At 51.4% G+C, this 27,117-nt stretch overlaps 1 protein-coding gene across 9 annotated transcripts in view; it reads left to right on the top strand.

Annotated features, from left to right (window-relative positions):
* SAMD11 (sterile alpha motif domain containing 11) overlaps positions 1 to 27,117 on the top strand; it is a 201,076-nt gene that overhangs the window by 167,227 nt on the left and 6,732 nt on the right. For all 9 annotated transcript variants that reach the window (XM_026100617.2, XM_064525517.1, XM_064525518.1 and 6 more), the window contains 6 exons: positions 2,077 to 2,241; positions 7,633 to 7,777; positions 16,033 to 16,148; positions 16,544 to 16,622; positions 16,897 to 17,600; positions 25,137 to 25,261. In XM_026100617.2, coding sequence (XP_025956402.2) covers positions 2,077 to 2,241; positions 7,633 to 7,777; positions 16,033 to 16,148; positions 16,544 to 16,622; positions 16,897 to 17,600; positions 25,137 to 25,261 — 1,334 coding nt within the window. The remainder of the gene's footprint in view (positions 1 to 2,076; positions 2,242 to 7,632; positions 7,778 to 16,032; positions 16,149 to 16,543; positions 16,623 to 16,896; positions 17,601 to 25,136; positions 25,262 to 27,117) is intronic.

Genomic DNA, 27,117 nt, shown 5'->3' with positions numbered 1-27,117 from the left:
AAGTCGGGAGTGTGGCATACGGCTTTGTTTCTTAGACCTTTGGTTAAGATCATCAGAAGAGAACTGAAGCAGTTGGCGCAGACCGGAGTATCAGTGGGGGCACAGTATATGATCCAGTCTTCCTCTTATGGGTCAGGTTTGTGAGTGATGCACACAGTACTGGGTGGGGGTCCAGCTCCTGATACACGCTAGCCTGAAGCAGTCTGTGAACCTGTGAATTGCAGAGGAGGTCTGGGCACCCTAAGGTACAGACACGTGTCACTGGGGTGGGGATCAGTGATTGCAGATACAGCCATGAATTGCTATGGTGAGTGAGAATCCTTGCTGAGCTCTGCTGCTGGCCTCAGTTGGAGGGACCAGTCATTTCCCTCTTGCAGAGAAAGAGTGCCTCATGAGCTGCTGATGCAACAGCACTTTTTTCTTGCAGCTTTGTGCCGCTCTGGTTGATTTTTGGCCCTTCCTATGTTTTGAGGAGGAGATGATTTCTTTACTGCCTGTGAGAATAGCACCCCCAAGTTTTGAGCTGTTGTATGCGTGGTTTCATCATGAGTCTGGTGGCAGACAGCACTTGCAACTAATGGCCTCTTGCGCCGAACAGCTGAGGCAAAAGTGAAACAGCCCCTAAGCTACTGTGACAGAGCCACATTTTGTGGGCACTGTCTCTCGGACAGGTCTTGTTTTTGCTGCAGACTTTCTCATAGCTGGCTTAGGGTCCCCTTTTTCACCTGAGAGAGAGATTCAAAGCTTTTCCCAGTGAGGTATCCAGTGCCTGCACGTTCACTACAGTGCTGACGCTGGTGTAAAATAAATGGTCTGTGCTGAGAGCTGCCACCTTGACTTTGGAGCCATCCTGGCAGCACAGCCACCTGCCATGGGGCCTGAAGGACTCTGACTGAGAAACGAGGTGAATTAAGGAGCAGGAATCTGGGGTGCATGGCGTAAGGTGATCTTGTGACTGTAGCATAGTGCGAGCCCTTGCCACTGCCTCCCTCCCCTTCTGCCTGTTTAAATAGTTATTGGGAGTTCCTCTGTGAGTAATGAAAAGGTTTTGCCTGTGGGGAAGATCCACGATAAAACAGTGTTAGAGCTGCAACCGCCAAGGCGGAGAAGCAGTAATTACTCTGAGTTCTGCTTACAGTAAACACAAAGCTGCTGTGGTTTTATCTCCCTGGTTGTTAGACTGGGTCCTTTACTGCACAGGGAGCAGGCAGGGCCTCTCTTCCTTGAAGAGCCTCAGTTCTGCACTGTGCAGTCATGCCAGGAAGGTGGAAAGGAAGGAATGCTGGGTGTAATTGTAATGGCCACGGGGTGCTTAGCCATATATACGGATCTGAAACGGCCTGCTTTTGTGACTTCCCTTCAAGAGGTGGACTGTCATCGCTGTCTGTCGTACAGTTCTCAGCATCACCTAAAGTAGGTGCTTGAACATCTCTCTAGTGACAGGTCACATTATTGTGTCTCTAGCTGTCTGCTCTGAGCCACGTTCAGAAACATGGAGGGGAGAGGTGCTTGTCTGCTTAGGTAGTAGTTGAAAAAAGAACTCGTATCCCCTAAGCTGAAAGGATGAGAATACAGTTAAGTTTTTCATCCTGCCTGTCCTCTTTGCCCCCTTTGGGGTAATGAGCTTGCTTGCAATTTTGTGTGATCATAATACAATGCTTTCAGCTTTTTTTTTTTAAAAAAAAAGTTCATGAGTTCTTGGTTTATTGTTTAGGCTAAGACATAAGTGTGTATGTCTGTGCTAGATGCAAGGAAAACCTTGTGTGTGTATGTGTGCACTGGTGTGTGCTGTGGCAATCGAGGCTATACACTTTTCTGTATATAAATGGTTTGCATGTTTGGAGGTTTAGTGAGTGGTGGGTGTGTATTTGCTCCATATAGTGGTACATCTCAGACCATGAAGGTAGCTGGGTTTGGCAGCTTGGTACATCAAGTTCAGTGTGTACAAGATAGTTGTGGGAGATTGTGCTAACTCCCCGTGCCCCACTTTTCTGATTCTTTTGCCCTGTCCATGTACCTCTGATTGCCTGTAGTATTTTTTTGTGGAAAAAAACCCTAAATCTTTCTGCTCTTCAGAAAACTCCCACACCCCTCTGCTTGAGGACTCAGTGACTCAGATGACCCCAGAGGAGCACTACAGACGCATGATGTCAGCACTGAATGAACACAGCACGTTTGAAGAGCAGCAGCAGCAGCGTCTCTACCAGCTGGCTAACAGCATGGCAGTGCCCAGCCATGGAGGTACAGACAGATGGGAAGACAAGGGGCTGGATATGCCACTTAATACAAGTCTTGTAAGACTTTGCTTAAGTCCTCTCTGTGTGTGTGTGTGTGTGTGTGTGTGTGTGTAGGATGTATGGGCTGCTGTGTCACATGTCTATTATGCAGTGAATACAGACGGTGCTAAGGAGGACCTGCATACCCTTTATCCTACCACGTCTGTGGGTGAATCTATTCTCAATCGTCTGTAAATGACAATGCTTTCTGTAGTTACCTATGGGGGCTCAGCATCTGTTTACTGCAGTGAATTGGCTGCAACATTGCTGCTGTGTATTTTGCAGTGTGTGTGGGGTTCTTTTCTTCCTTTGTTTCAAGAGTTCATGTCAGTCTAAATGTTCAGAAACCCCAGAATAAGTCTCGTTTGGATCACAGTGTGGAGCAAGAGGAATGAGTGTTGGTGTAATGCAGGGGAGTTTTGCGATGTAGGCCACTTGCTGACGAGATCTGAAGCAGCAAGATGATGTTGCAGGATTTGGTTGAGCATTGATAATGTTAGATTTGGAAAGTTTGTGCAGAAGTTGCTACAGGCAGACGTGACGTGAACTGATGTTAATGACCTTTCACCTTCATGACAGTTAGGTGTCCTATGTTTTTAGAGACTACTAAAATATGCAGGTGAAGCAAAGGTGCTGTAAAGACAGCTCAGCAGACCAATGCTTAAGTCAGTGGGACAGGTTCATCCATGGTATCAGGTATCATCTGCTGAAAGTAACTGTATTTACATCACCAAGGATTAATCTGGTCCTTCACTAGTTGAAACCAGATCTGCTGTGGAAAAGTGAGGGACGACTTGTTGAAAGGGAGAAAACCTCTTCTATACACAGTATATGCTCATGCGATGAGGGCTTCATCAGGGTGTTGTCATAATGATCTGTGGATAGCAGCTTCAAGCAGTAACAGATTGTCCCCAGACCTCTTCAGGGTGGTGCAGTTCTCGGATGCTGAACTGTGCACTGCGGATAGCTGACGGAGTCTCTGGTCCTTCTTTAATTGGGGCCTGTTGTGTACGCTGCATGTTGTGCTTTTATAGCTCCACGATACCTGCCTGTCTGCTGTTTCTAGGCTTTAGTGGCACAGGAGTATTTCTGCACTGATATCTATGTTCAAGAGAACATGCTTCCATTTTACTTTTTAAAAGGGGCTTGTGTTTGTTCAGTTACGTGAGTGCAAAGAGGGGAAAATCCAAAACCTAGTCCTGAAGCAGCCTCCACATTAACAGATGCTTTTGTTCCATGCTGCTGCCTTGTCCTGGGGCTTGAGTGGTGTCCTGAGGGGAGAAATGTCTTGCGGCACCAGGATCTACTGGTTCCTGCATGGACTGGAGAATTGCTGACAGGTTTTGCCCTCAATTGTGGAGGAAGCACAGCTAAATCCAGCCCGGCTGTAGGATCCCGTGCAGTGCCTAAAGGGGGCACTAGGCAGTTACGGGAGCCACCTTGGGAACCGCTCTGCAGAGTGCCGGAGCCACTCGCATCCCTGCACGTGCTCGACAGTCCTCAGCCTGTGTGGACACCCTGCCTTCTTCCTTCAGACGAGCAAAGCGTGCTGGCATGGGCTCAGCTTTGGCCACAGTAAAAAGCTATGCTTTGTACCTGAGCCCTCTGATGCAGGAGAAGCTACAGAGGGGTTGGCTAAGTGACTGAGCTGTCTGGATCAGGCTGAGCAGGGCCGAAAGAAGAGCTGACACTGTTCCAGTCTTGGAAGCAGAGGATTGAAGCACCATTGAAAACCGGTGCAGTGCAAGAATTTGTGCCCCCTGTGCTGCTTCCTACCCGAGGCCCTGGAGGGCTGGCTCCAGAGAAGGAGCACAGGCAGCATCAGCAAAGCATCCAGCAAGAACTGGAGGAGAATCTCCAGTCTGGAGTGTAAATCCCCAGGGCTGCTTGTTAGGTTAATGAAGAGGCTGTCTTCCCTTCCACTCTGATTTGATTGGTGTCTCTGGCTTCTCTGGGGGTGGGAAGGCGATCCCTTTTGCTGTAGGGTAAGGATTTGCTCATCAGCAGAGGCATGGCATAAACGAACGCTGACACACACTGTAGTGAACGTGGCACATACCTCTGTATGTGGTGTTCAGCTATCCCACACGTTTACAAGGAGGTGCAGAGCTCGGGCAGACACAGTACCTAGGTATGGGGCAACATCATGCACTACAGAGCTGGCGTTTCCACACATACATGCAGTGAATACAAGTACGGTACACAAAAGGACAGTATGTAACATGCATCATGCGCAAAAGGGTGATGTATCAGACATGCAAATGCTGAATATCCATAGACACTGGTCTATGTAGACCATGTCGAATACAACAGAGCATGTATTCAGTACAAAATGTGTTATATGTTCCTGTATAGTAATACACAGTCGTGGTGTACCACTTAACCCGGGCGCCGGGTGGCTGGTGGACATGCAGAACATGCACATCCAGGCAGAGTGTGTGCGGCACAACAGCTGGTATCGCCCCCTTCTCCCCCCATGTAATGAGTAAAGTAGCTCATTACATTAAAAGCCTGACGTATTTTTTATGATTATGATTAATTTGTCTCCTCAGCATTTGTTGGGGGAGGGGTCGTACTGAGGTTTTGGGGTGGGCAGAGGGAGAAAAGGAGTCTGCACAGACAGACTCTCTTGTGTAACGTTGACGAGACAAAACTTAGTGTATTTTGGATTGTCTCCCCACCACAAGGCTGTGGTTGGGCTATAAATTATTAGTGCCAGTACAAAGCGCAGTTTATCTGCGGGCTCACATGGAGGCACCAATAACATTAATAATTCAAAAAATGTTAATAATTTAAAAATCTTTTTTTTTAATTGCTTTTCTCCCTCCCTTCTCCGTCCCCATTCTCCCAGTGGCATTCATCCCGCATTCTGAATTCAGTCTGTCTCTGCCTGGAACCTCCATCCGCCAGCGTCCCCCTGTCAATCAAGCTGATTTCCCAACTGTCAGAGTGCAGGATTGTAAATAACAGCTCCTCGGAGGGGGGGCCGTGCGAGGAGGCAGCGGCACAGGAGCGGGAAGGAGGGAGAGAAAGAGGAGACGAGAGGGTGTGCGTGTGGGGGGTTGTTGCGGTCATTCAGGATCAATGCAGCTTCTGGAATTGGCTGCATGCCAGACTTCTAAATTACAGGCACTGTGGCAATAAGGAGTGACCTGGGTTTTTCAGATAATTAATTTATAAACATCGAAGGTGCATGGTCGCTGGCTTGGAGATTTCTCTAGGCTTTTTATGTGAACTAATGGGGTTTGTTGTTTCACTCTCTCTTACATATCTTTGCAGTTCAAAATTGTAGATCATTTTAATGTTTGTTCCCTCATTTGGGGGGCTGGTGCATGCACATGAATGTGGCTAGAAACATTCAAGCACCGAAGTCCTGCTTATTGACAACACAGATAGCAGCAGTGACAGCATTTCCGTCGCAACTTGCTGCCCACCACAGGGCTTCAGCCCCGACTGTCCCAAAAATGTTTGATTGGTGGGGTTCAAACTAGGTTGGACATGTCATGTGGTTAATGGGAACATGCATGGCTGGGAACTCCAGAACTAGAAGGAAAATGGCATGCTGATGAAGGAGAGCAGGGAGAGGGCAAGTATATCACTACCAGGGTTGTACAGCACTCTTGCATTGACTTTCCCTTATGAATCGGTTGCCAAGGGAGGACTAATATGCTAGTGCATGTGGAGGGCTTTGAAATGGCAATGTACAAGTTGATCCTGACCAAGGTTTGCTCATTAAGATAACTCTTCCTCTCCTTCTCCTCCTGGCTGTTTTGTTTCCTTTTGCAGGGTGAATGTATGAAGGAGGTTTCCTGTAAGCGTGCATCTGTGTGTATGCGTTTCCTGTGTGTCATGTGAATCGCAGCAGAGGTTTTGTTGTGGGATTATTAAGCAAGTTGTGTATCAGGTGTCTTCAGATAAACAAGAGACTCCAGAGGCTTAGCTGCAAAAGAGTAGCACTCTGGAAAGAGCCTCTTTCAGTGCAGCTGGTACCTGTGTCTGTGTCACTTGACCTTCTCATGGGTCTGTCCACCTGCGGTGTTCTTGGGGGAAGGCAAGTGGAATGGTACACGGTGCTGCTTGCATCACCTGGCCCTCCTTGGAGCACCCTGTGAGCCTCTGGTTAACATGTTTGTGATACGTCTGGCCAAGGCTGCATTGCCTGTCCCGTGTCACTGGCATGAATGTGGGTAGCTTGTCTATACTGGCACCCACCCCGGAATGACTGTACATGCCTGTGGCCTGGCACTGCGCAGGGACTGTGATCAGTAAGGCGTTCTGCAATGGTGCCACAGCAGTGCAGGCTTGCTGAGGGGTGCATCTCTCTTCTGACCTGCAGCCTGCGCTCTTAGGAAAGTGCTGTGCCTCAGGCTGGGGGGGCCCCTCTGTGCACCCCATGCCGCTCTGCTCTGCTGTGCCCTGCCGTCCAGCCCTTCCCTGGCCTGCGGCAGAGCTGTGCTGGGCATGTACAAAGCTACTGGGGCCAGCCATCACCCCACCACGGCTTCGCCGGCGGGGGCCCGCGGGGGAGCGGCGCTGCGGACGCCGCGGGCGGGGACGCGGCTGCCCGCCCGGCAGCAGCTCGGCGCGCTCCGCGGGGAGGCGGCGCGGGGAGGCGGCGCAGGTGCCGGCGGGGCGCGGGGGCCGGCGGTGCCGCTCGGCTGCGCGGCGCGGGGAGCGGGCGGTGGCTCGGGAAAGCCTCCCTCCCCTGTCTGTCTCCCCCCACCGCCCGCTCGCTCGCTCGCTCCCTCCCTCCAGCAGGAAGGCAATTAAACAGCAATCCACCCCCTCCCGTAGTTGCACAATTTCCTCCGCTGCCAAACTCCCTTGGCGGCGGAGGCGGATCCCGCCAAGAGCCTGCTCTGCCGTGTGAGAGCCCGGGGCAGGCGAGCCGCGGGGCCGGCGCGCTCCCCCGCGCTTGACAGCTCGACAGCTCGCCCGCCCGCACGGCTGCGGCGCCGGGCTGCGGGGGCCGGGAGCAGCCGTGGCGCCCGGGGGGCTGCGGGGGCCGGGAGCAGCCGGGGGGCTGCGGGGGGTGCCGCAGCCGGGAGCAGCCCTGGCGCCCGGGGAGCTGCGAGGGGCTGCGGGAGCCGGGAGCAGCCGTGGCGCCCGGGGGGCTGCGGGGGCCGGGAGCAGCCCTGACACCCGGGGGGCTGCGGGGGCCGGGAGCAGCCGTGGTGCCCGGGCGGCTGCGGGGGCCGGGAGCAGCCCTGCTGCGGCGGGGCGCGGCTGCAGCGCGGGGAGCCGGAGCAGCCTCGGGGGCGGCGGGGCGGCGGGGGCCTCCGTGGGTCCGCGGCGGCGGAGCGGGCGGGCGGCGGGGCCCGCGCGCGGTCGCAGCTCATCCCTTCCCTCTCCCCAGATCTCCTCCGGGCGCGGCAAGAGGCGGCGGCGGCGGCGCGCAACCCCGGCGCGATGGAAGCGCACATCCCCTCGGCCAGCAACTCTTCCAGCCAGCGGAGGAAGCAGGGCCTTCCCCAGCACAGGGACACCCACTTCCCCGAGAGGTACCGCGGGGGCGGCTCCGCCGGGGGACGGGGAGGTCTGGCTGCGTCTCGCCCCCGCCCCGGGGCGGGGTTTGCTCCGGCCGCGGTGGCATCGCACGGGGTGGGGACGGGGGGACGGGCAGCCCTTCCAGTGTGGGGTCGGTGCCTGCAAGCCTGGAGATGCGTGTGTGCGGGGCTGTAGTGCCCTGAGAGGGGAGGGCGAGGGTTGGGGATTCCCTGGAGGTGCACGGATTTGCCCCAGCAGTGCCTTAATGCCTCCTCAGACATTTGCACCCTCGTGCATTACATGTGTGCAAAAGTGTGGCTTTGCGTGTGCGCCTGCCACATGCTGGGACGTGTGTGCACGCAGGGGGCCCGTCTGGGCTTGCGCACGCGTGCATATCAGATTCAGGTTCACAACTGACTGGCTGGTGGGAACTCAGTTCTGCCTTAAATCTCTAGAGTAGACACTAGGCTCTAACCTGTCCTTTGGTACAGAGTAAATTAAGCTGTTTAAGTTGGTGTTTTGTAGCTCTCCTAGGTAAGAACGAGAGACAATAAATGCCCGGACATGGAATAGAGCAAGAAGGAGTTTTCTTTTTTGAGAAAGAGGGAGGTGAGGCTTCCCCTTTCCACTGACAGGAGCGGTGGAAAGCTGACTTCACTCCCTCCCAGAAAATTCTAGCTCATTTGTCTTGCTTTGTGCCCTAAGCCATTCCCTCTGTGATCAGGAACTTTGCAGGGAAAATAAATTAAAGCTGTATGCATTTCTGGCAAGGATAGCAGAGGATAGAAGCAGAAAGGGGTCTGGCTGTTAGAGGATGTAAAGCCTTTGGGTATCGTGGGACAAGTCATGGGAGGCTCCGGTATCTAGATTTCCCTGGCTTTTGTCTTGGGGTGCATGGCAGGCTGGAGTGCTAATTCTACAGCATGTAGATGTATGTGTTGGGTTTGGAGCTTTCTTTCTTCACTTTATAGCCTTGGAGATCTATCCGTTTTTCCCTCTTTCTGACCAATAGGTGTGCAGAATCCTGGTAAACCTCTTTCCTACAGGGTGTACTTTGGCTAACCCACCTAATAAAATCCAATGCAGCCCATGTGGATTGTAGGCAGACCTGTCAGGAATGCAGAGACAGATGAGTTTTAGTGTAGCCAGTCATCAGGAAAATTTCTCCATCTATGTGTGGCCTGGAGAAGTGCCAGGCCAGCCAGAGGCTTGGCTGCGAAAGCACATACGGAAGGGTGGATGTTGCTTATGAGGAGGTGCTGCGTATGGGAGGGGAAAACTGAAAAGGAATGAGATATGTATCAAATCTAGAGGTACGTGCGGCTCGCTGCCAGACAGGTGTTCTAGTTAATGAAGTTAGGCTAGGCCAGAAAGTGTTAAACCTTTTGGGAAGAGGGTGTTATCTAGCAGTCTGAGCAGGGGCTGGATTTAGGGCTTGTGTTCCTCCCCAGCTGTGGGATGGGGTGAGAAGTTACCAGCTAGCTTAGGGGACAGCGATTGAAGGCCGGGACTTAAGGTTGGAAGAGACCACTACTTTTAAACCTGATTCAGTTCTCTAAGTAGTCCTGCGAACAGTTACATTGATGTGAGTTGGACGGGAGGGGGTGGGATCCAGGCAAGGCAGGCGGTGGGGAGAGAATATGCAGGTACACAATCTATCTTTGATGTTGAGAGAAATGTCTGTGGGACCTTGGGTTAAGCTTGCATGAGTCACTGTGCCTCAGTTTACCTTGCTGCACTGCGACAGTGGTTCTCATTTTGAAAGCAAGTCATGCTCTATGTTTGGGAAGGCCTTTGAACAGCTCAGTTCAAAGAGCAGTATAATGTGGTTTGCTGCATGGAGCGAGGGTATTTGTATCTTCTTGTAAGGATATAAGCAAGACCAGCCCTTGGCTTTGTTGGTGGGAACAAAACAGAGAAGCTGTATTCTTCCCTGTGCTCTGTGGCCTTGTTTCTGTCCAACAGCCTGCAGAGAGTGAAAAAAGGCCTATAGCATGTTTTCAGCCCTGGTTTTGTTCCCCCGCTGGACTGCACATACAGGAACTGCCCTAAATGCCTGGGTAGAGTAATCTCCGAGGAGCTCTGAGACAAACCATGCGAAACATTGCCATGGTGGACCTGGCTGGGCACCTCCTGTGCTTCCTTCTTCCTCTGTGCCAAGACATGGTGGAACAGACTGATTGCTTTTCTGCAGCCATCCCCTACCCAAAAGAGGGTGTGAGAAGGCTGCTTCCCTGCATGGCCTACCTTCTTGGCCAGACTCTCAAGTATGATAATCCTCGGTTAGCAGAGCTGAGGAGTCCTGCTGGGAAACAGGAAGCTACAACTGTGTCCCGTGGTCATGACTTAGTGAGCCTGCTTGACGTTAGTTAGCATGATTGTTATTTCTCCCCAGAGATCTGCAGCCACCTGAATGTCGCTGAGGGTCAGCGTGTATCACTCTGCTCTCGCCCATAAAGGCCTGGTTGGAGCTGTCACATGCAGACTATTTCTTGCTGTTTTGCCAGAGCGCCACAGAGGTCTTTAGGCATGCCATGAGAAGCTATGGCCATGTGTTGCAAAGCAGTAAAGCACTCTTTGGGTTAATTTCTCCCTTCCATTCTCCCTATTGCCATTAGCCTTGGCTGCCATGGTCTTTATCAACAATGTAAATCAAAGCAGCCTTTGTGCATGTTTATTATGAAGGTGTGGAAATTTTAAAAGGTTTAGGTAGGCACTGACAGAGGAGGAGGAAATGAAGAAAGCCGGCTCATGTAAGTAGGCAAAGTGTAGGTAGATTTATGGCACCTCCTTTCCTGGGAGCAGAGGTAATAATGCATGATTGCAGGGGGACGTGAGCTGTTTGGCATGGTGTTAAAATTCCATTTCCGCTTCCTATCGGGAGCTCTGTGGGAATCAGGTCAGCTCTCAAGTGCCGCAGCTTCATAGGCAAGAATAATTAGCCACTCCGTACTCCAGCCATTATGTCTAGCAAAACAAGGGGGAAAAACCCACACTGGTGACACAGGTTTATTTACCAGGGTGGTGCTGCTTCCTAGCAGAGACAGGAGTATGGAGACCTTGCCTGCTAGTGGGAACTGTATATACAATTTTTCAGTTTCTTGGAGTGAAGTGGGTGGGAGATGATTGAATGCTTGGGAAGATAGGTGTGTCCATACTTTTACCAACTAGTTAGCATCTATCTTTGTTGGTCAAATACAGGCCGGTGGGTTTAATGATATTAGTGCAAGGCTGGCTCTGAAGGGGGTGATACGCACGTGTGTGCACACAGACACACTAAATGTGCTTTGTCAGTGACCGGGTCCCAAGGTTCTTTTAGCAGAGTAGTAGGCCCTTCACCTTTCTGCTCCAGCTTCCTCATCTGTCCAAGAGAGTTAGTAGAACTGATATGCCTCACAAAACGTGTTTCTGGCCAGAAGTAGACTTGTGCTACTGGCTTGAGAGTCCATTTGGTTTCATGGTTTCGGTTTCCTAGATCCTTCTCTAGATTGGTTCAGACTTGGATTAGAGAGTGCCAGGACCTAGTGGTTCATTTGAAAAGACTGTTGAGTCCAGTGTTTTAAGAAGACTTGGAAGAGGAGAGGGTACGGCAGTACCACTGTAACAACTCCAGCGTGGAGTGCCGGGTTGTTTGGCACCTCACGTGCTTGGTTTTTCCGCAGTCATGTGGCCAGGCATGATCTTACCCAAGGTGCTCATCCCATGTGTGTGCTGATGAACTCAGTTCTGTTTGTGCTGTAGACCTTGAACTGAACAAGGCTTCTTGTCAAAGCAGGCCTGGTGTATGTGAAGCCCAGGGAAAACCAGCATTCACTCCCCTTTAGGGAAGCATATTTATACTCTGAAAATGGAAGGTATCGCACACGTTCTGTCTCTGGGCACATTCTCTCTCCCGCACTTACCTGCCCTAGCCTCACATCCCTCCCTTTGCTCTAGATGCCGCATCCATCTTTCTCTGTTTTTTTTGCACTGGGCTGCTCCCCAGATCCCAGTTGAGTGAATGTCATGCAGAGCAGCGGTCAAGGAGCTTGATCTGATTTGCCTAATTTGGTTTTAGCTCCAGTTTGGATTCCAAGGGAGAGATTTCCCCTGGCATAAACCAGGCCCTCTATGGGTCCAGACCCAGTCACTGTCCCAGAAGGTCAGTGCAATTACTTACTGATTCTTTGTGCCTGGAAATCCTAAATACCATTTTGAGAAAGCCCTTTCATTTTATTTAGCTTCCCTTCCTGGCACGAACAGTGTCTATGGATGGCGAACCAGCAAGGAGCTGTGTGCTGCTTGCCTATTACCTCAGGTTTAAAGTGTCTCTTCCTATCAAATGCAAAGCGGAAGAAAGCAGGGCTCTCATGCATTCCTTTTTTTCCCTTTTTTCCATCCGTTCTAAATTTATTTCCATGCCTTGCTGGTTTCAATCTTCATTTCCTGACCCTCTCACACATCCCCAGTTGCAGCCTCTGCTCAGAGTCTACCTTTTGAGCTTGGAGCCTGCGTGCTGGGAGAACACTGCTCTGGGCTTGGGAGGATATGACAGGGTTAAAGTGAGAGGCTTGATTTTAACAGTATAATGCGTAACCCCATAATGACTTTAAATATTGATTATTTGAAGGCCATTAGCGCTTATTGTTAAAGAAAAGTCAATACTTTTTAAGCCTTGTGAACCATTTGTCTCCTGTTAAAGGACATATCAAATTTAGCAGCATGCAGTGCAAATCCCCTAATACCCTGCTCACAAGCCTCCAGCTGGCATATTAAAAAAAAAAAAGAGGGGGGGGGGAGGAAGATGCAGTAACGCTCACAGAAGGACTCTCTGCAAGGCAGGGACAGGGCTTATTAGTTGTAATTGCCAAGGGATAGATTCGTTCTCAGAGCATGGGGCTGTAATTCAGCCCTTACTCTGGGAGGTGGAAGAAGAGGATGAAGGTACATTAAAAGGGAGATGAAGGCTGATATCTACCTGAGAAAGTACCCAAGGATTTGTGTTGTGATGCACATCTGTCTAAAAGCATAGTAGACTATGTTATGGTCTCCAGGGCTTTTTGCTCCAGGGTTGCCAGTTAATTTCCAAGCTTGCTTGGAAGTGATTGGCTGTGTCTGTAGCAGGTGAGGGTCTCCCAGCTCCATGTCAGGACTTGATCCAGTCGCACTCCCTCCATCCTGTGCTGGGTTTCCATGCCACGGATGCAGGCAGATGGGCTGGGAGGGAGCAGCGGCAGGTTCCAACAAGTTCCTTACCTGGACAGCGAGGAGACTGGGGTTTGTGGGACGGCAGATAGTGCCTACCCTTCCTGAAAATGCAGGCAGTGTGAATCACTGCTCCTTGGGAGCTGTGCAGGATGACCCAGGGAATATTGTTCTGTCTGCAGGGAGAAGAGTCCCTTGTCCCTCAAATGCTAGTGCAGAGGGGATTGATGAGCATAGCTGCTTTCTTTTCGAGTCACCTGCTGCTGGGGGCTGATGCTGAGCACTAGGGGGATGGCAGGAGAGAAGCAATGATTTCTTCGTATTTGGCCATATGCATCTTCCCTGCTCTGGCTCCAAACTGCAGACTCCACAGATCTTAACAGTGCCAGTCATGGGACGTGCAGCTCATCCCATCTCTCTGGCCTTGCTCAGCAGCTTTGTCCTACACTCATTTTTGGTGGAGAGCTCCAGCATTGCTGGGAGGACAGCTCTGGGGTCTGTGTATGGTCTGGTTTGCATCTTGCCTTGCAGCTGTGTCAGGCTGGCATGATGACAGCATGTATAAATGTGTCTCCCTGAGTTTTCCAAACCTGTGGATGTATCCCCAGCATGGGTTGCATGTTTAACCTGCCATGTATGTGGCAGTGTGATAAGTGATTGCTTTCTCCCACCTTCACCCCTTCCAGAGCTGGGGCATTGCTCATTTGCCAGTCCAAAGTGTGAGCTGATCCCTGGCCTTGAAAGGCAAGGAGGTTGGTTCAGTTGCACAGCTGTGATGAGAGGACAGAGGGAATCAACTGCAGAGTGTTGAGGAGATATGAGTTCCTTAGCGATAAAAGTTAGGCCCTGTAGTGCAACATTAAAGCATAAAAATAGGCTCTGTTTAATACTGTGCTGCCACCAAAGTGATAACATTTTATTTTTCTAGTTCCCAGTCCTGATCACCATCGAACTGTATGCTTCCTGAGCACAGGTTTTCTCTTCCTGGTGAAAATCAAGAGGCTTTCTTTCTTTTTAGTATTTCCTTCTGTGTGCAGCCTGCACCTGGGGGCTTCTGTGCGTTGTTTTCTCCCTTACAGAATCCCCTTTTCTGCTTATAAAAGGCGTGGGGGGGGGGGGGGGCATGGCCACTGCTTGCCTGGCCACGCAATGGTTAAAAGCGACTTGATTTCCTAAATTGCTTCTTACAAAACGAACAGCACGTCTGCCAGGCTCGTCTCCCCATGATTACAGCTAATTACGATCGAACGGACACCTCCTAGCCCCCGTCATGCCGCTTTAATTGTCCGTTATTCATCTGCAGGCTGTCCAGGGTGGCAAAGCACTTGGCAGCCCAGCGACCGAGGCCTCGGCTAATTGTGAGGCCTCGGGGATTAGGGCAGGTGATTACACACTTCATGGTGTAATTACATAAGCATCGCTTGGCTGCTGCCCCGGCTCTGAGCCGAAGGTCACGCGCTGCGTTACCTGAGATTAATTGGAGCTGCCACTGAAGTGCGAGGTGCTGGCGGAGCGGTTATACGATTAGCATTAACATTTCAACAGCGACGGATCGATCTGTGGCTCTCCTCCAGACACAGCGAGCTGTGCAATTAGTTTAGAGGAGAGCTAGGGGAGGAAGGAGGCGAAAAGGAGAGATGGAGACAGTCAGAGGAAGGGGAGAAGGAGAACAGAGACAGACGGGAAGGGGGAGGCAGAGACAGGCAGATGGGCAGGGGTAGGGAGAAGGAGGAATTTCAGCCCATTCTGTGTTGTGGATCAGTGTGTTGGAGTGTTTTGTAGTGGCTGTTGCACAGAATGAAGATAAAATTATTCCAGGAAGATTTAGGGAAAGGGCAGGAATCCTTTCCTTGCAATGATTGTTGAAAACCTGGTGTTGTGTGGAGCTATTTTCCTACCCTTGTCCCGAAATGGTTCTTGTCTGGCTCTTCATGAATCACAGTGGTATTCCATCCCTGGCTGTGTGGGGCGGGAGCATGGATAGTTGGGATTCTCCCACTATCCCACACCCACACACCTTAGACTTATAGGAGTGTGGTTGTATGTATAGTCTGTATCTTGCAAAGTCACAGGCACCTTCTTGCTCCTCCCTCTTTCTTGCCCTCCAGTCTTTCCTGAAGCAGATTTTATAGGGAGACATTGTAAAATGAAAATAAACGGCACAGCACTTGGCTTTGCCTCTAGATGCCCTGGTGAAGGTAATAATGTTGTAAGTGGCTATCAAAAGGAATTAAGAGACATGCAGCCGGAAAGCAGAGATTTGCTTGCAGGCTCCCAGGGCAGATTTGACTAATGGAAGAGACCTTGGCTCCTCTTTCCTTCCTGCATATTATTTTCTTTTTTTCTGCAAGCAAGCTCCACCTGCTTTGCTTCCGGGCATTATCCTCTTGCCCACTCTTCAAACCTGCCTCCTCCAGCTTACATGTCACCTTACATCCACTGTGCCTGTTCTGGTCAGCATCACTGACTCCAGCTCTGGCCCTGTGGCGCTTCCTGCTCTGCTTCATCCCTCTCCCCATCCCTCCTGTATCCCTCTCTGCCTCACAGACCACTTTTCTTCCTGGAATTGAAGATCACCCCTTGCCCCAGCCAGGACAGTGGTTTTTGCAAGGCCTGCTGGTGATGCCTTCAAATCTGCACAGACCCTCTCTCCAGCTCCCAAAATATAACATGCCTTTTCTGTTGGAAGGTAGCGGGAATAAAAACTCAGGCTTTTGGAGGGGAAAGGCAAACACAGGGATCATCAGCATTGTCTTTGCTAGCCCTCAGCAGCCAAAGCCCCTTCAAACAGCCTTCGTGAAAGGCCCCAGAAACAAATATATCAGAACAGGAGGATGGGAGGTAGATGGGATCTTTAGAGTCCAGGCTGCTTTCTTCACCTCCTGTCTCTGCATCTTTTCTTTTTTTCTCTCCCCTCTTTCAAGTCTGGCATATGGATGAACAGGTATCTTTTTGTATCAGAACAGCCTCCTGTATCAAACACTGGTCATCTGTAGAAAGGATGTTCTTGCTGAGCTAGGGCTTTCTGATCCTGTTAATGGAGCCTCCGGATTTTCAACACTGATTTCTTTTCTGATTTCTGCAGGGAGATATCCCACCCACCGCCCCTGCTTTCACCTCAGAATGCACCCCATATTGCTCTGGGGCCCCACTTGAGACCTCCTTTCCTTGGGGTGCCTTCAGCTCTGTGCCAGACACCAGGTGAGTGTGTAAGGAGACGTGCTCACAACCAACCAGGGGGAGTGGGTAGAGAGAAGGTGCTGGCAGTGACAAACTTTCCTTTACCCAAACGGCCTGGCTGCAGGTTTTCTGTTTCCCCATCGCTGTTGTTCTGACTCACCTGTGTTTTGCAGTGGTTAGAGCAGGTTGCCTTGGCTGCCCTTTCTCTTCTGCTGCCCATCAGCCTCCCTGGTCCAATGTTTCAGTGGCAGGCTGCACTGCCTTGGGAGTGGGAGGAACAGATGTGGTTTCGAACAAAAAGGGAGCTCACAACTGCCCTTTGCTGCTCAGTTAGTCCTCTGGAGAGCTGTCCCTAAGTTAGCAGGGAGTGCATGCTGGCACAAATAACCCCGTGTTATTATTCTGTCTGTCCCCAGGTTATGGGTTCCTACAGCCAGCGCAAGCGGAGATGTTTGCACGGCAGCAGGAGATGCTACGAAAGCAAAACCTGGCAAGGTAAAGAATGTGGGGGGGGTCTTTCCTGCCTCTAAGCCTGCCTGGTTTTGGGTTGGAGTTTTCCTTCCATTTTCTAGGAGCAGACAGAGTATTGTAGGATGCTGTGTTGGATGAGCTGTGCACAAGGGACAGAGCAGTGTCCGAGAGTGGAAAAAATATAAGGATGTGGAGACTATACCGTGGTCCTGCAAGCTCTGTTTCAGCATGGGTGGTGGTTGGTGAGTTACTCCCAGAGCCTCCCCAGTGATGTTTCCTCCCTGTCTCTCCCATTTAGATTGGAGATGTCGGCTGAGATCATCCGCCAGAAGGAGCTGGAGAACCTGCACAGGCAAAGGCTACTGGCCAGTGATCCACTGAGCCTGCACCCGGGCTTGCCCCCGGATCACCCAGCCCTGCGCAACGTGCATGACATCCCTGAGGGTCACCCGCTGCGGGAGGAGCTCTCCCGGAGGAACGCCATGCTGGTGCTGCGGCACAACAACACGCCCCTGCTCTCCCTCAACCCCGGCGTCCCCAGCAGCGCCACGCCGCCCAAGGAGCAGCCTCGGCGGGGCAGCCGGAAATCAGCGCACCACCGCGCCGAGCCGCAAGGGCTGAGTGAGGCCAAGGAGCTGGCGGAGCCCCGGGTGCGGGATGGGGCGCCAGACTGTAACGACGAGGAGATGAAGGACTCTGAGAGCGATGCAGACGTGAGCGACGAGAAGCCGGAGAGCCTGAAGGCTGAAAGCAGCAGCTCGGCCACTGAGCTTAAGGAGTGCAAAGAGACAGGCAAAGTCTGTGAGGGGGCCAAGGAGCTGGGTGAAGTGGCTGCTGGCCAAAATGCCCCCTGCAGCTCCTCAAGCGCTGAGTCTCCCAGCCACTTGCTTGGCCCAGGCATCAACAAAAATGAGGTGAAATACATCCCGCCAGCCTCCATCCCACCACCTCAGCCACTGCCCTTTGGGTTCCCTTATACGATGAGCCCATACTTCCATGCAGGTGGGTACATGGGGGGCTGTTGCTGAGTTTCTGGCTGGGGCAGCAATACATTTTGCAGTGTGCTAAAAGTGGGACTCTTCCCACCTGCTGATCTGCGGTGCTGTTGTACGTTGTCTTTCTCTGGGGGGACCGAGCACCTTCTTTTAATTAGTATAAAGGACGCTATTTGAAATGAAGGAAATCAAGAGTCATAAAGAGCGTCAAGCATATGAGAAGGGAGATGCCAATGTGATGGATTAAGGGATTTTAGGATTGCTTGGACCTTCTCTGGATGCTGTGTCTCAAGAGAGATACTGTAAACTATAAGGGGCTTCAGAGAGAGGCAGCAAAAATTATTAATGGCTGCAAGGGACTGCCCTACAAAGTGAAGAGCCAGAAATGTTATATCTGGAAGGGGGGCTTGAAAAGCTGTCAAGTCTGTTGGGCTGTGCTCATGTGATTTCCAAGCAGTGGGGACTGGAGGGGCCAGATTGGACAGAAACACCCTGATATAGCAGGACAGAGGAAAGGCAGAGAGCTTCCCGGGGCAGCCTGGATCTGCCCTGGGCAGGCAGAGGCGGCAGGCTTGCAGTGCAGCTGAGGCTGTTCTGTGAGGAACAGTGCAGGTGGCACTGGGGATGTGCAGGGCAGGAGGGTGGCCGTCTGGTTACTACACACTCTCTTCTCCTTCTTTACGTTGCCATGGTTTGAGGGGAAGGAAGTGAAGAATTAGAGTTGCAGTGTTTTTCTCCCAGCTCAGCGTCACATCTGGGACGTTCCCAGCGTAGCGTGAGATGGCACCTTTGGGAGGGGGTGTCAGAGTTCCCCAGCAGTGCCTTGCATGTCTTGGCTGCCTTGTGCTCTTATCGCTGCTGTGTCTCTCTTCTTTGTGTGTCAGGGAAGCTGGAGGTAGTAGTAACGAGGCTTTGGTGGGGACATTCTGGGGGCAGAGGCTGCGTGCCCTCCAAGAAGCCTCAGCCCAGGCATGGCACGGCTCTGGTCCCTGTCCAGGCTCAGCAGAGGGAGAGGGACTGCTTCCCCTACCTGTGGTGCACTTTGCATGCTACAGGGGCACTGGGAGCTGGACTGGTGCCTGTTGGATGGAGCTGGCAGGCAGGGAGATCATTGCCAGCGGGTCTGTGGTCCACAGTGATGCAGTCGCTTGGGTACGGAGGCGGACACCAAGGATAGGCACAACTGGAGCCAGATGGGAGCAGTGAGCACCGGGAGCGCAAAGTGGGGTTTCACACCCTGAGAGCTGGTCTGCCCAGGGTTCTCCTGCGGGCAGAGCAGGGTGGCAGCCCTAGTCCTCGCCAAGAGCCAAAAACTGCCTAAGCTAATTACATAGCTGAGCAATTCGCAGGAGGTAGGACCTCCTACCATGTGGAGGAGTGAGAAAGGGGGGGCATGGCATGTGGGTCACTGAGGCTGCCTCTTTGCTATGCAAAGAGCTGCTGTGGTTGTGAACACGGCTGCTCATCGCTCATTAGAGCTGCCTTCCAACCAGGAGGGAGGAAGCGATTTTTCTGTGACAGGCAGGTGGCCAACATGATAAATATTCCTGCTGCCTTGGGCTGCTGAGGCTTCCTCGCAGGAGGCTTTCTCGCCCAGCCATTAAAAAGCGAAGCGCAGGGCTCTGTGAAGCGCGATCATCTTGTGTAAGGCTCTGTAGGGAGGCCCAGATTGTAGGTGGGTTTCCTCCCTCCCCCAGCAATGTGTGAGTTACTATAATAGGCTATTTATTATTATCACTTCAAATTTATATCACGATGGTGTCTTGGGGCCTCAGCAAAGATCAGGACTGTGTTTCACTGCCAGGTCCAGGGCACTTCTGATTTGTGGAGCCTGCTCCAGGGCTGTCGATCTTTCTCTGAGGGTTCTTTGGCTTTCAGCTAGCTTCCCGTGTTGTTGCGATCATTAATATTGCTTGTTTGTGGGACAGCACTAAGTTTGGGCCCCGTTATGCTAGGCACTGTACCACTCCCCAGAAAAAGCTCTCAGCTGAAACAGAGGCGTGGGAAGGCAGCGCGTCTTGTTCAGAGCAGCACAGCAGGTTGACAGGGGGGCTGGGAAGAGGGTTCAGCAAGTGAAATACTGAGGGCTGTATTGATCCAAATGCTGCAGGTGTCCTGGGATGTGCTGGGGTAATACGCATCAACCAAAAATGTGTTGCTTTGGCCCTTGGAGAATACAAACTGCCTGAAGACAGACAGAGAACCGCATCCATCTCTCCCCCGGTGCCAAATTATTTCCTTAATTGTTTTTTGTACAAGGGCTGCTCTTCTGGCCTGGATGGTCCTGATGTTGGGCTGTTGCTTGAGGCTGGTATTATAAGGTAACCACCTAAAAAAGGCAGGTAACGTGACAGGCCAAAAGGAAGAGACAGAGGGAGCAGAGGAGAGGAATGACTGGCCGAAAATGACCACTGAATTTCAGGCGGCTCCTCTGGGCTTCCAGCAAGGGAAGGCTCTTCCTTTGGAGTCAGAGAACTGTTTTCTGTGCCCAGTGGGTCGAATATTGATGGGCTGGGTCGATTCCCTGAGCGACCTTCTGGGGATCTGGCGGCTGCTCGATGACCTCATCTCGTCAAGGTTTCAGCAGCTTTGCTTCCCCTCCTCCTCCCGCCGCCCTCCTCCAGCCCTGTCCTTTGGAAAAGGTGAAGGATGGAGTGTGCAGGAGGCTAAAATCCTTCTATTGATCTGTAGTCTGGAGAGCTATTAACGTGAGCCTTTCAGCGCTGCTCCATGACCTGCACTCTCTCTGGTGTGCAGGAAGCAGGGAGTGCGTGCATGGGGAGGGATGGGAGAGGTGTTATAAAGTGGTAGCAAAACTTGATTAAACCCCTAGGTGGGCTGGCATCCCAGTGGGTTTGCATTGTGCTCTTGGCTCCCAGTAGGCATCTAAACTGTCTCATGTGATGCCAGGAGCAAGATCTTGCATGTCTCCATGCAGCAGAGACGACCCCCGTTGTAATGTGTCTGCTTGAACTGCCTGCAGCAGACGTTTCCCTTACTGGGAGAGCCTGAAGGGCTGCTCTCCCAGACCCATTCAGCCGCTGGCTTCTCTTCTGAAGCAGACAGACATCACGAGGAGGGAGAAAAGTTATAAATGGATTGTGGTGTGGGTGGTGAGGGCTTTTACGTGGACACCTGTCTACAAGACACTAGCCTGGGACGATGAATTCTTTTCAGTCCCTACATGCTGGGCCCCATCTGGTGAAATGCTCTGTAATCCATTACCGGTCCCTTGGACCATCATTTATCACAGACTGAGACAGAGGAGGCCTCGCAGGGAATGGATGCTGCCCTTTATCCATCCTCGCAGTCCAGCAGGATCCAGTGACATGCCATTATTATAATAAAAGGTGCATTCCTTATAGCCACTTGGCATCTATTTGTTATCATTCTTCAAACTGCCAGAGCAGTGGTGAGTGGGTGCAGCCGTGCACAGAGATAGAGCAGAAGGTGCGTTGTCTTTCTGAGGAGGGAGGGAAGAAAGGACAAGAGCCCTTCTTCTCTAGGGGCTTCAAAATTGGAAAGGGCCAGTGACTGGACTCTGTGCTGAGGGCTGGCCCTGTACTAGCTGCAAAATCAATACATGTTGAGGCCAGAGGAACCATTTGTGAGCAGCTAGGGTGTCCTCCCCCTGAGCTCTGCCTGGGGGTATTCCTGCGTTGACTCTGACAGACTTCTGGTGGCAGAGCTGAAGTGGGAGCAGAGGGGCAGGAGGGCATGCCTGAACACTGGGCTCCAATATCCCAGTTTCAAGGGTGTTGTGTACACAGAACAGTGACTGAGTTTCTGGAGCTACTAATACTGAGCTCCTCTGCAGTCACAGAGAGATTTGGGGCCTTTCTGTAAAGAACAGAGATGTTTTGCCACTGATTTCAGTAGAAATAGGTTTCCACCCTCTAGCTTTTAACTTCAGTGCTATAGAAATTGCTAATAGGACAGAGCCCAAAGCATTGGTATTTACCTTCCCCCTCCCAAGACTGTTTCTACAAGTCAGTGTCTGTCTTTTCCTGGTATAAATGGGAAGGGAAAACAAACTCTCTGAGATAAATATTTTGGCCATATTATATTTCTGTGTGGGTATGTGGAAAATACTTCTTGTTCCCGTAGAGTGGGCCTGTCTTGGAGATGGCAGGCTTACTGTGTGTGCATCTGTGTACATCCCTTCCTTTCTTCTGGGGGCATGAAAAGGTAAATGAAAGAAACCACAAAAGGAGAAAGACTTGTGTAGGAGAAACAGTTGCTAGCCCAGCTCTGCTGGTGATGTCAGTAATGCTGCAAATGATCCTGCGTTTGGTGTGTTTCCAGAACTGCAAGTGTGTGCACAGGAGAGGGACCATAGGGAAGCCTTACACCTTTCCTCCCATCCATGCCAGTCATGAATGCAGCAGACGGGACTAGCTTTCTGTCCACACTGGTAGGGACCTGGCAAGCATGTGTGACCAATGGTGACGGACCAGCTTTTCTCTGTGCAGACTGAGATAAAGCCTGAGGATGGGTCTAGCTGGCTGGCAGCTGGAGAATTCATTCCCAAGCACTGCGTTGCTGCAGTTCAGTCCTTGGCTTGCTTTTGGAATGAGGAAGTACCTAATTTTAGAGCAGTTGGCTGTTACAGTCAGATCCCCTCAGAGATGCTTACTCTGGCTGCAGATGGAGGTGTCTCGCCCGAACATTGACTGTGTCTGGAATAATTGAGTTCAGTTTCACTTCCTCTATGTACCAGGCTGCAGCCACTCTTCCAAAAAGCAGACAGAGAATTACCTTCCCCCTGCACCTTAAGAAAGAAAAGGCCTCCCCAGAAATGTCAAAAAAAGGCGAAAAAAAAAAGGGCCTCAGCCATTTCAGTGTTTTGTGAATTTTAGCATAAACAACTGGGAGTTTGTCCTATGGAATAGGGAATGCAGTAGGAATAAATGAAGGCTTGTGTCCATCTGTCTGTCTGCGTGGTAGCTGGGGGTGGTGAGAAGAAGGAAAGTGCTTGCTGGCTCTTCAGTGATGTCCTCTGCCTCCACCTATCCTCTCATGCTGACAGTCACCCAGCACACAGGAAAGCCAGTCATTTTCTCTGCAGCTGTTGCCAGGGGCGCAGAAATAGTTGAAGCTCATTCTGGCTGGAAAAAGAAGGGGTATGAGGAGAGCAAGGAGCTGCCTGGCCTCCAGTAGGACATGGGGTGGCAAGGCAGGAGAACAGCGGGCTGCCTGAGGTCAGTGCGTCATGGCCAGATGCCAGAGAGCAGCAAGCAGTGGCTTGCAGGTCTAGTCTTCATGCTGGAGAGGGTCTTGTGCATGCTCTGGAGGAAAGACTGTGATAACAAACTGAGGATACGAAAAGGATGTAGAAGGTCTGGTCTTTGCCCACAGTGAGTGCCCTCAAGGTCCCATGCTGATGGGGGAAGTGCTGGGGAGAGAGAGGCCTGGAAACATGCACCTGTGTTGGGGAGGCCAGCTCTCCACACCTATTCAGCGGGCTCAGGAGAGTGATGGGCAGCTGCAGCCCTACTCCAGAGGGACCAGTAGAGGTAGCAGGCCTCGGAGGGCTCCCGCCTCTCCCCACAGCTCCAGCCAAGCCCTGGGGAGACTCTGGTGCTGGAATCCAGCATTTGTCTGTTTGTACTGGGCCTGTGCATATGAGGAAGGATGTGAAATCATCCTCATTTGCTAGGGGTGTTTTGTAAGCAATGACTGTTTGGCCCTGTTTTGATAGGAGGCTGGTGGTCTTTGTATAATTGCTGCACGGGGAGATGCACATTGACTCTACAAAGAGCAAAATGCAGAGGGGCTCAGGCTACAGGGCTGCTCAAAGCAGGCATTGCTGTTTCCTTCCCTGAGCACAGGGTCGTAGCTGGAAGGGAAGCAATGGTGCAGCTTCAGGAACAGAGAGGAGAGTGAGGCTTGGGACAGGGCAGGAGGGGAAGGAGCAAGCTAGGAGCAGAAACGTAGTGGAAATGATGACATAGTGTCTGACTACTTGTGCAGAATGCTGCTGTTTTAAAAGCATCTTACTGGCATGATAACTTTCTCTGTAAATCCTCTTTTTCCTTTTACATTGGACTGTGTTGGTGGCTTTGCCAACTAGCTAGTGGGTCCTCAGCATGTGACTTAGGTGCAGGCAGAGCCAACAGCACTCATCTTTGGCCTGTTTAGCATTGCCCCAGGGAACTGGGCATTCATGGCTCTCTGGGCTCATGTTCCGCACCATGATTTTCTTGCATCCCACCTTATCTTGTTATTCCTCGCAGAGGTGCTGTCCAGCCTGCTGTGGACCAGTGCAAAGGAGTCACAGCAGGGGGTTATGTTCATGGTGCTGATCAAATCCCTTAGGGCAAAATCTCAGACCTGCAGAACAGATAATTTTGTCACGATAGACCTCTGGGAGAAATATTTCTTCTGGTGAATTGTTGCTTCATGCTCTGAAACATAACAGTTTATATCCCTCATAAACTCTTACTCTACCTAGTATAATCATGGATGTTCACATCCCTGTAAATGTCCTTCTGATCTCTTAGTCTACATGATATCATGTAGCAGTGAGTTCCACAAGTTAATAATGCATCTTTTTTTCCTAAGTGGTACTTTTTGGAAAAAGGTCTCTTCAGTACTCGTCTCTCTGTTTTTCCTTTGCACACTATAGTAGAAAAGAGTTACCTGGCTGGCGTTTCTCAGCGTCATTTCCTATCCTCTGTGGCTCGACTCCAGCTCCTCTCTCAGCTGCAGTCTGATTTTCTCCCCATGCTGTCAGGCACAAGAGACTCAAGGGAGCGGGGGGAATCTCTTCCACCCTTTTGGAACTGCAGCACTTTTCCCAACACGTCTGTCTCTGCTGACAGGGCTGGGACCTGAACCGCTGTTGCGTTTTGGAGAATGACATATTGGTTTGAACTGAGCTGCACTCTCCTCAGAGTGTTGCGGGAGCTGGCCGGGGTCATCCCATCACTCGTCAGATGCTTAGCCGGGAGAGATGCCTGATTCCTGCAGCGGAGCAGAGGGTTGTATATTCTGAGGCAGCGGGTGGGTTGGGGCAGACTGGTCCAATGGAGGTTTGAGGACTGAAAACGAACACTTTGGAAGAGCAAGAAATTCTCCAGCGATTTACACTCCGGCAAAGCAGTGGGCCACCAGGGAGAGGTGCTGGGCCCTGTTATCATTCAGAGCACGTAGCTAGGAGAAGGGTTGGGGGAAAGAAACCCACAGGGCAGTCAAGAGTTTTCCGCTTTGTGGTGCGTGTGGAGAAATACTCCTTCAGGGTTTTTTCTTTTCTCTCCCCTCCCCCCCATCTGTTCTCTGCAGCTGAAGAACATTAAACACATGAAATGCATTAGCTAGGATTTTTCCTTTCCCTACCCCCCTTTCTAAGCTCGGGACCTCCAGGAGGAAGAGGCCTGTGAATTGACCCTGCCCAGTGCTTTAACTGACAGGTCATTAAAGATGAATGTGTGGCTAGAGAAAAATATTCAGATTGCAGGCTAGTTGTTGTCCGTGTGGGATTTTAATGATTTATGTTTCTTTCTTCTCCCCTTCTTCCCACCCCCAACTCTAAACAATCCAGGCACCATGGGAGGTCTGTTTTTGGATGGTGAGGAAAGCCCTGCGCTGGAAGACATCAGCAAATGGACAGTGGAGGACGTGTGTAGCTTTGTGTCCAACTTGTCTGGCTGCACCGAGTACACTCAGGTAAATCTCTAACAGCCTTGAGAACATCATGGGGAAAGGTGGGAGGAATCTCGTAACTGCAAGCACCTCTTCTTTCCTTCCTATCTGTGCCCATCCTAGTCATGCTGTCTGTGCCAGCAGAAGGTATTTCTCAGGTCCCCGCAGGACCTGTAGCTCTCTTGTTTCTAATGGATTGTAAAATAGCCACTTGACTGCCAGTGGAGTCCCCAGAAGGTGTGGTGGACCTTGCGGACAGGTAGCAATAACGGGAGTGCAAGGTGGGAAAGGCTGGGAGTTTGGACAAGGCTGGAGTCCTGAGTTGCAGGGTTGATCATGGTTAGTGGTTCTCTATCACTTTCCTCTCACCTTCCAGCTCGTGTTTTTCGAAGTCGGCCTGTGCCCCACCGTGGAGCTGAACTCCATGGTGGCTTTGTGCGAGCTGCTGTACTGAGGGATGTGCTGTCAAATGGTGCCTTGGAGCAGGGTGGGTGGCTTGCAGCGCTGTCCAGCCTGGCAGAAGGTGCTGTGCTCTCTTGCTGTGCCTAGAGCATTGTGGGGGCAGAGGAGGGCTTTGAGAGAGCATGGCTTCACAAGCATTGAAGTAACCTGCATGCTTATACTTTAGAATGAAGATGACTGTGATTTTTAAGCTCTTCATAGTAGAACTGAGGCATCCATCAGTACTGGAGGGTTTATAAAGCCTGCTCAGTGTGAGGTCATGAGGGTCAATACAGAAAACAGCCCTGTGTTTTTGGCTCCTGCATCTGCTGGAGTCCGTTATAAACGCCCTATTGAGAGACGGCACCAACTGCGAAGGCACACATTCCCGAGCTGTCTGGGACAGAGAAGGGAGGGAGTGAAAGTAGCAGAGAGAGAGGGGCAAAGGGCCAAAGTTGAGGACAGTCCAGCCTTTCAGCAGAGATGCATCCTAGGCGGAGAACAGTTCTCTGAAGGGAAGGAGAGCAGGAGTTGAGCTTTGCAGACATGCCACTTCAGGAGAGGAGCTTTCCTGACTGATAACTAAGGAGTGCAAAGCTGCCCATTTGCATCTGGCTGGATGAAAGCTGATTTCCAAAAACCACCCTCCTCTCGCTCTTTAGCCCTAGCTATGTCTCCCTGTTTTAGTTGGTAGGCATAGTTCAGTTGTGGTTCAAAGCATTAGGCAAGCGTCCTCTCCCAAAACTTATGCCCCCTGGCCAGTTTGAGGAGGGTAAAGCTCAGCATCCCAGCTTCTCCTGGGACCAGCTGTTGGGAAACCAGCATGAATATCTGGCTCTAGGTAAGTGGCTTAGGTTATGCTGATTGTGGTAGTGTGCTGTGGGGAAAGGTGCATGTTTTTACTGTTAAAAGATCTAAAATATCCCAGAGGGGATGGGGAAGCTGGGAGCTGGATTTTGCTTTTAATTATGGAAACTTGGAATTGTCCCACACCTCCCCCTTCTCTCTCAGGTGGTAAGATGATGTGGTTTCAATCCAAAGACTGTCCTTCCTTGCCCCCTAACCATGTTAATCCCATCATGACATGCTTCATTAAGGCCACCTGCAAAACTGGTGCTTCTCTGGAGCAAGCAGCTGTGCATGCATGCATGTGAGAGAGGCAGTACTGAAGAAAGTTAGTGCTTGTGACAAAGATGGGGTATGTGTAACATTCCCCAGGAGGCATGGCAGAGGCTGTGGTTGTGTTTGGGAGAACAGAAAGGCTTGGACCAGGGTGACCGGGTGTGTGCAGGTGCGTGAAAGAGAGAAGGGTTGGTTTCTGGTTATGGAGAGAGGGAGGGACAGGACAAGTGTTTAGAAAAAGGTGATGGATGGATGGGTGTTTGCAAGAGGGAGAAGCAGCAGCTCTGTGCATGTGTTGAGAGAGAAGGGCTCAGGAG

Source organism: Dromaius novaehollandiae, chromosome 24 (genome assembly GCF_036370855.1).
Source record: "Dromaius novaehollandiae isolate bDroNov1 chromosome 24, bDroNov1.hap1, whole genome shotgun sequence".
NCBI lineage: Eukaryota > Metazoa > Chordata > Aves > Casuariiformes > Dromaiidae > Dromaius > Dromaius novaehollandiae.
This window is presented reverse-complemented; position numbering and strand designations above follow the sequence as displayed.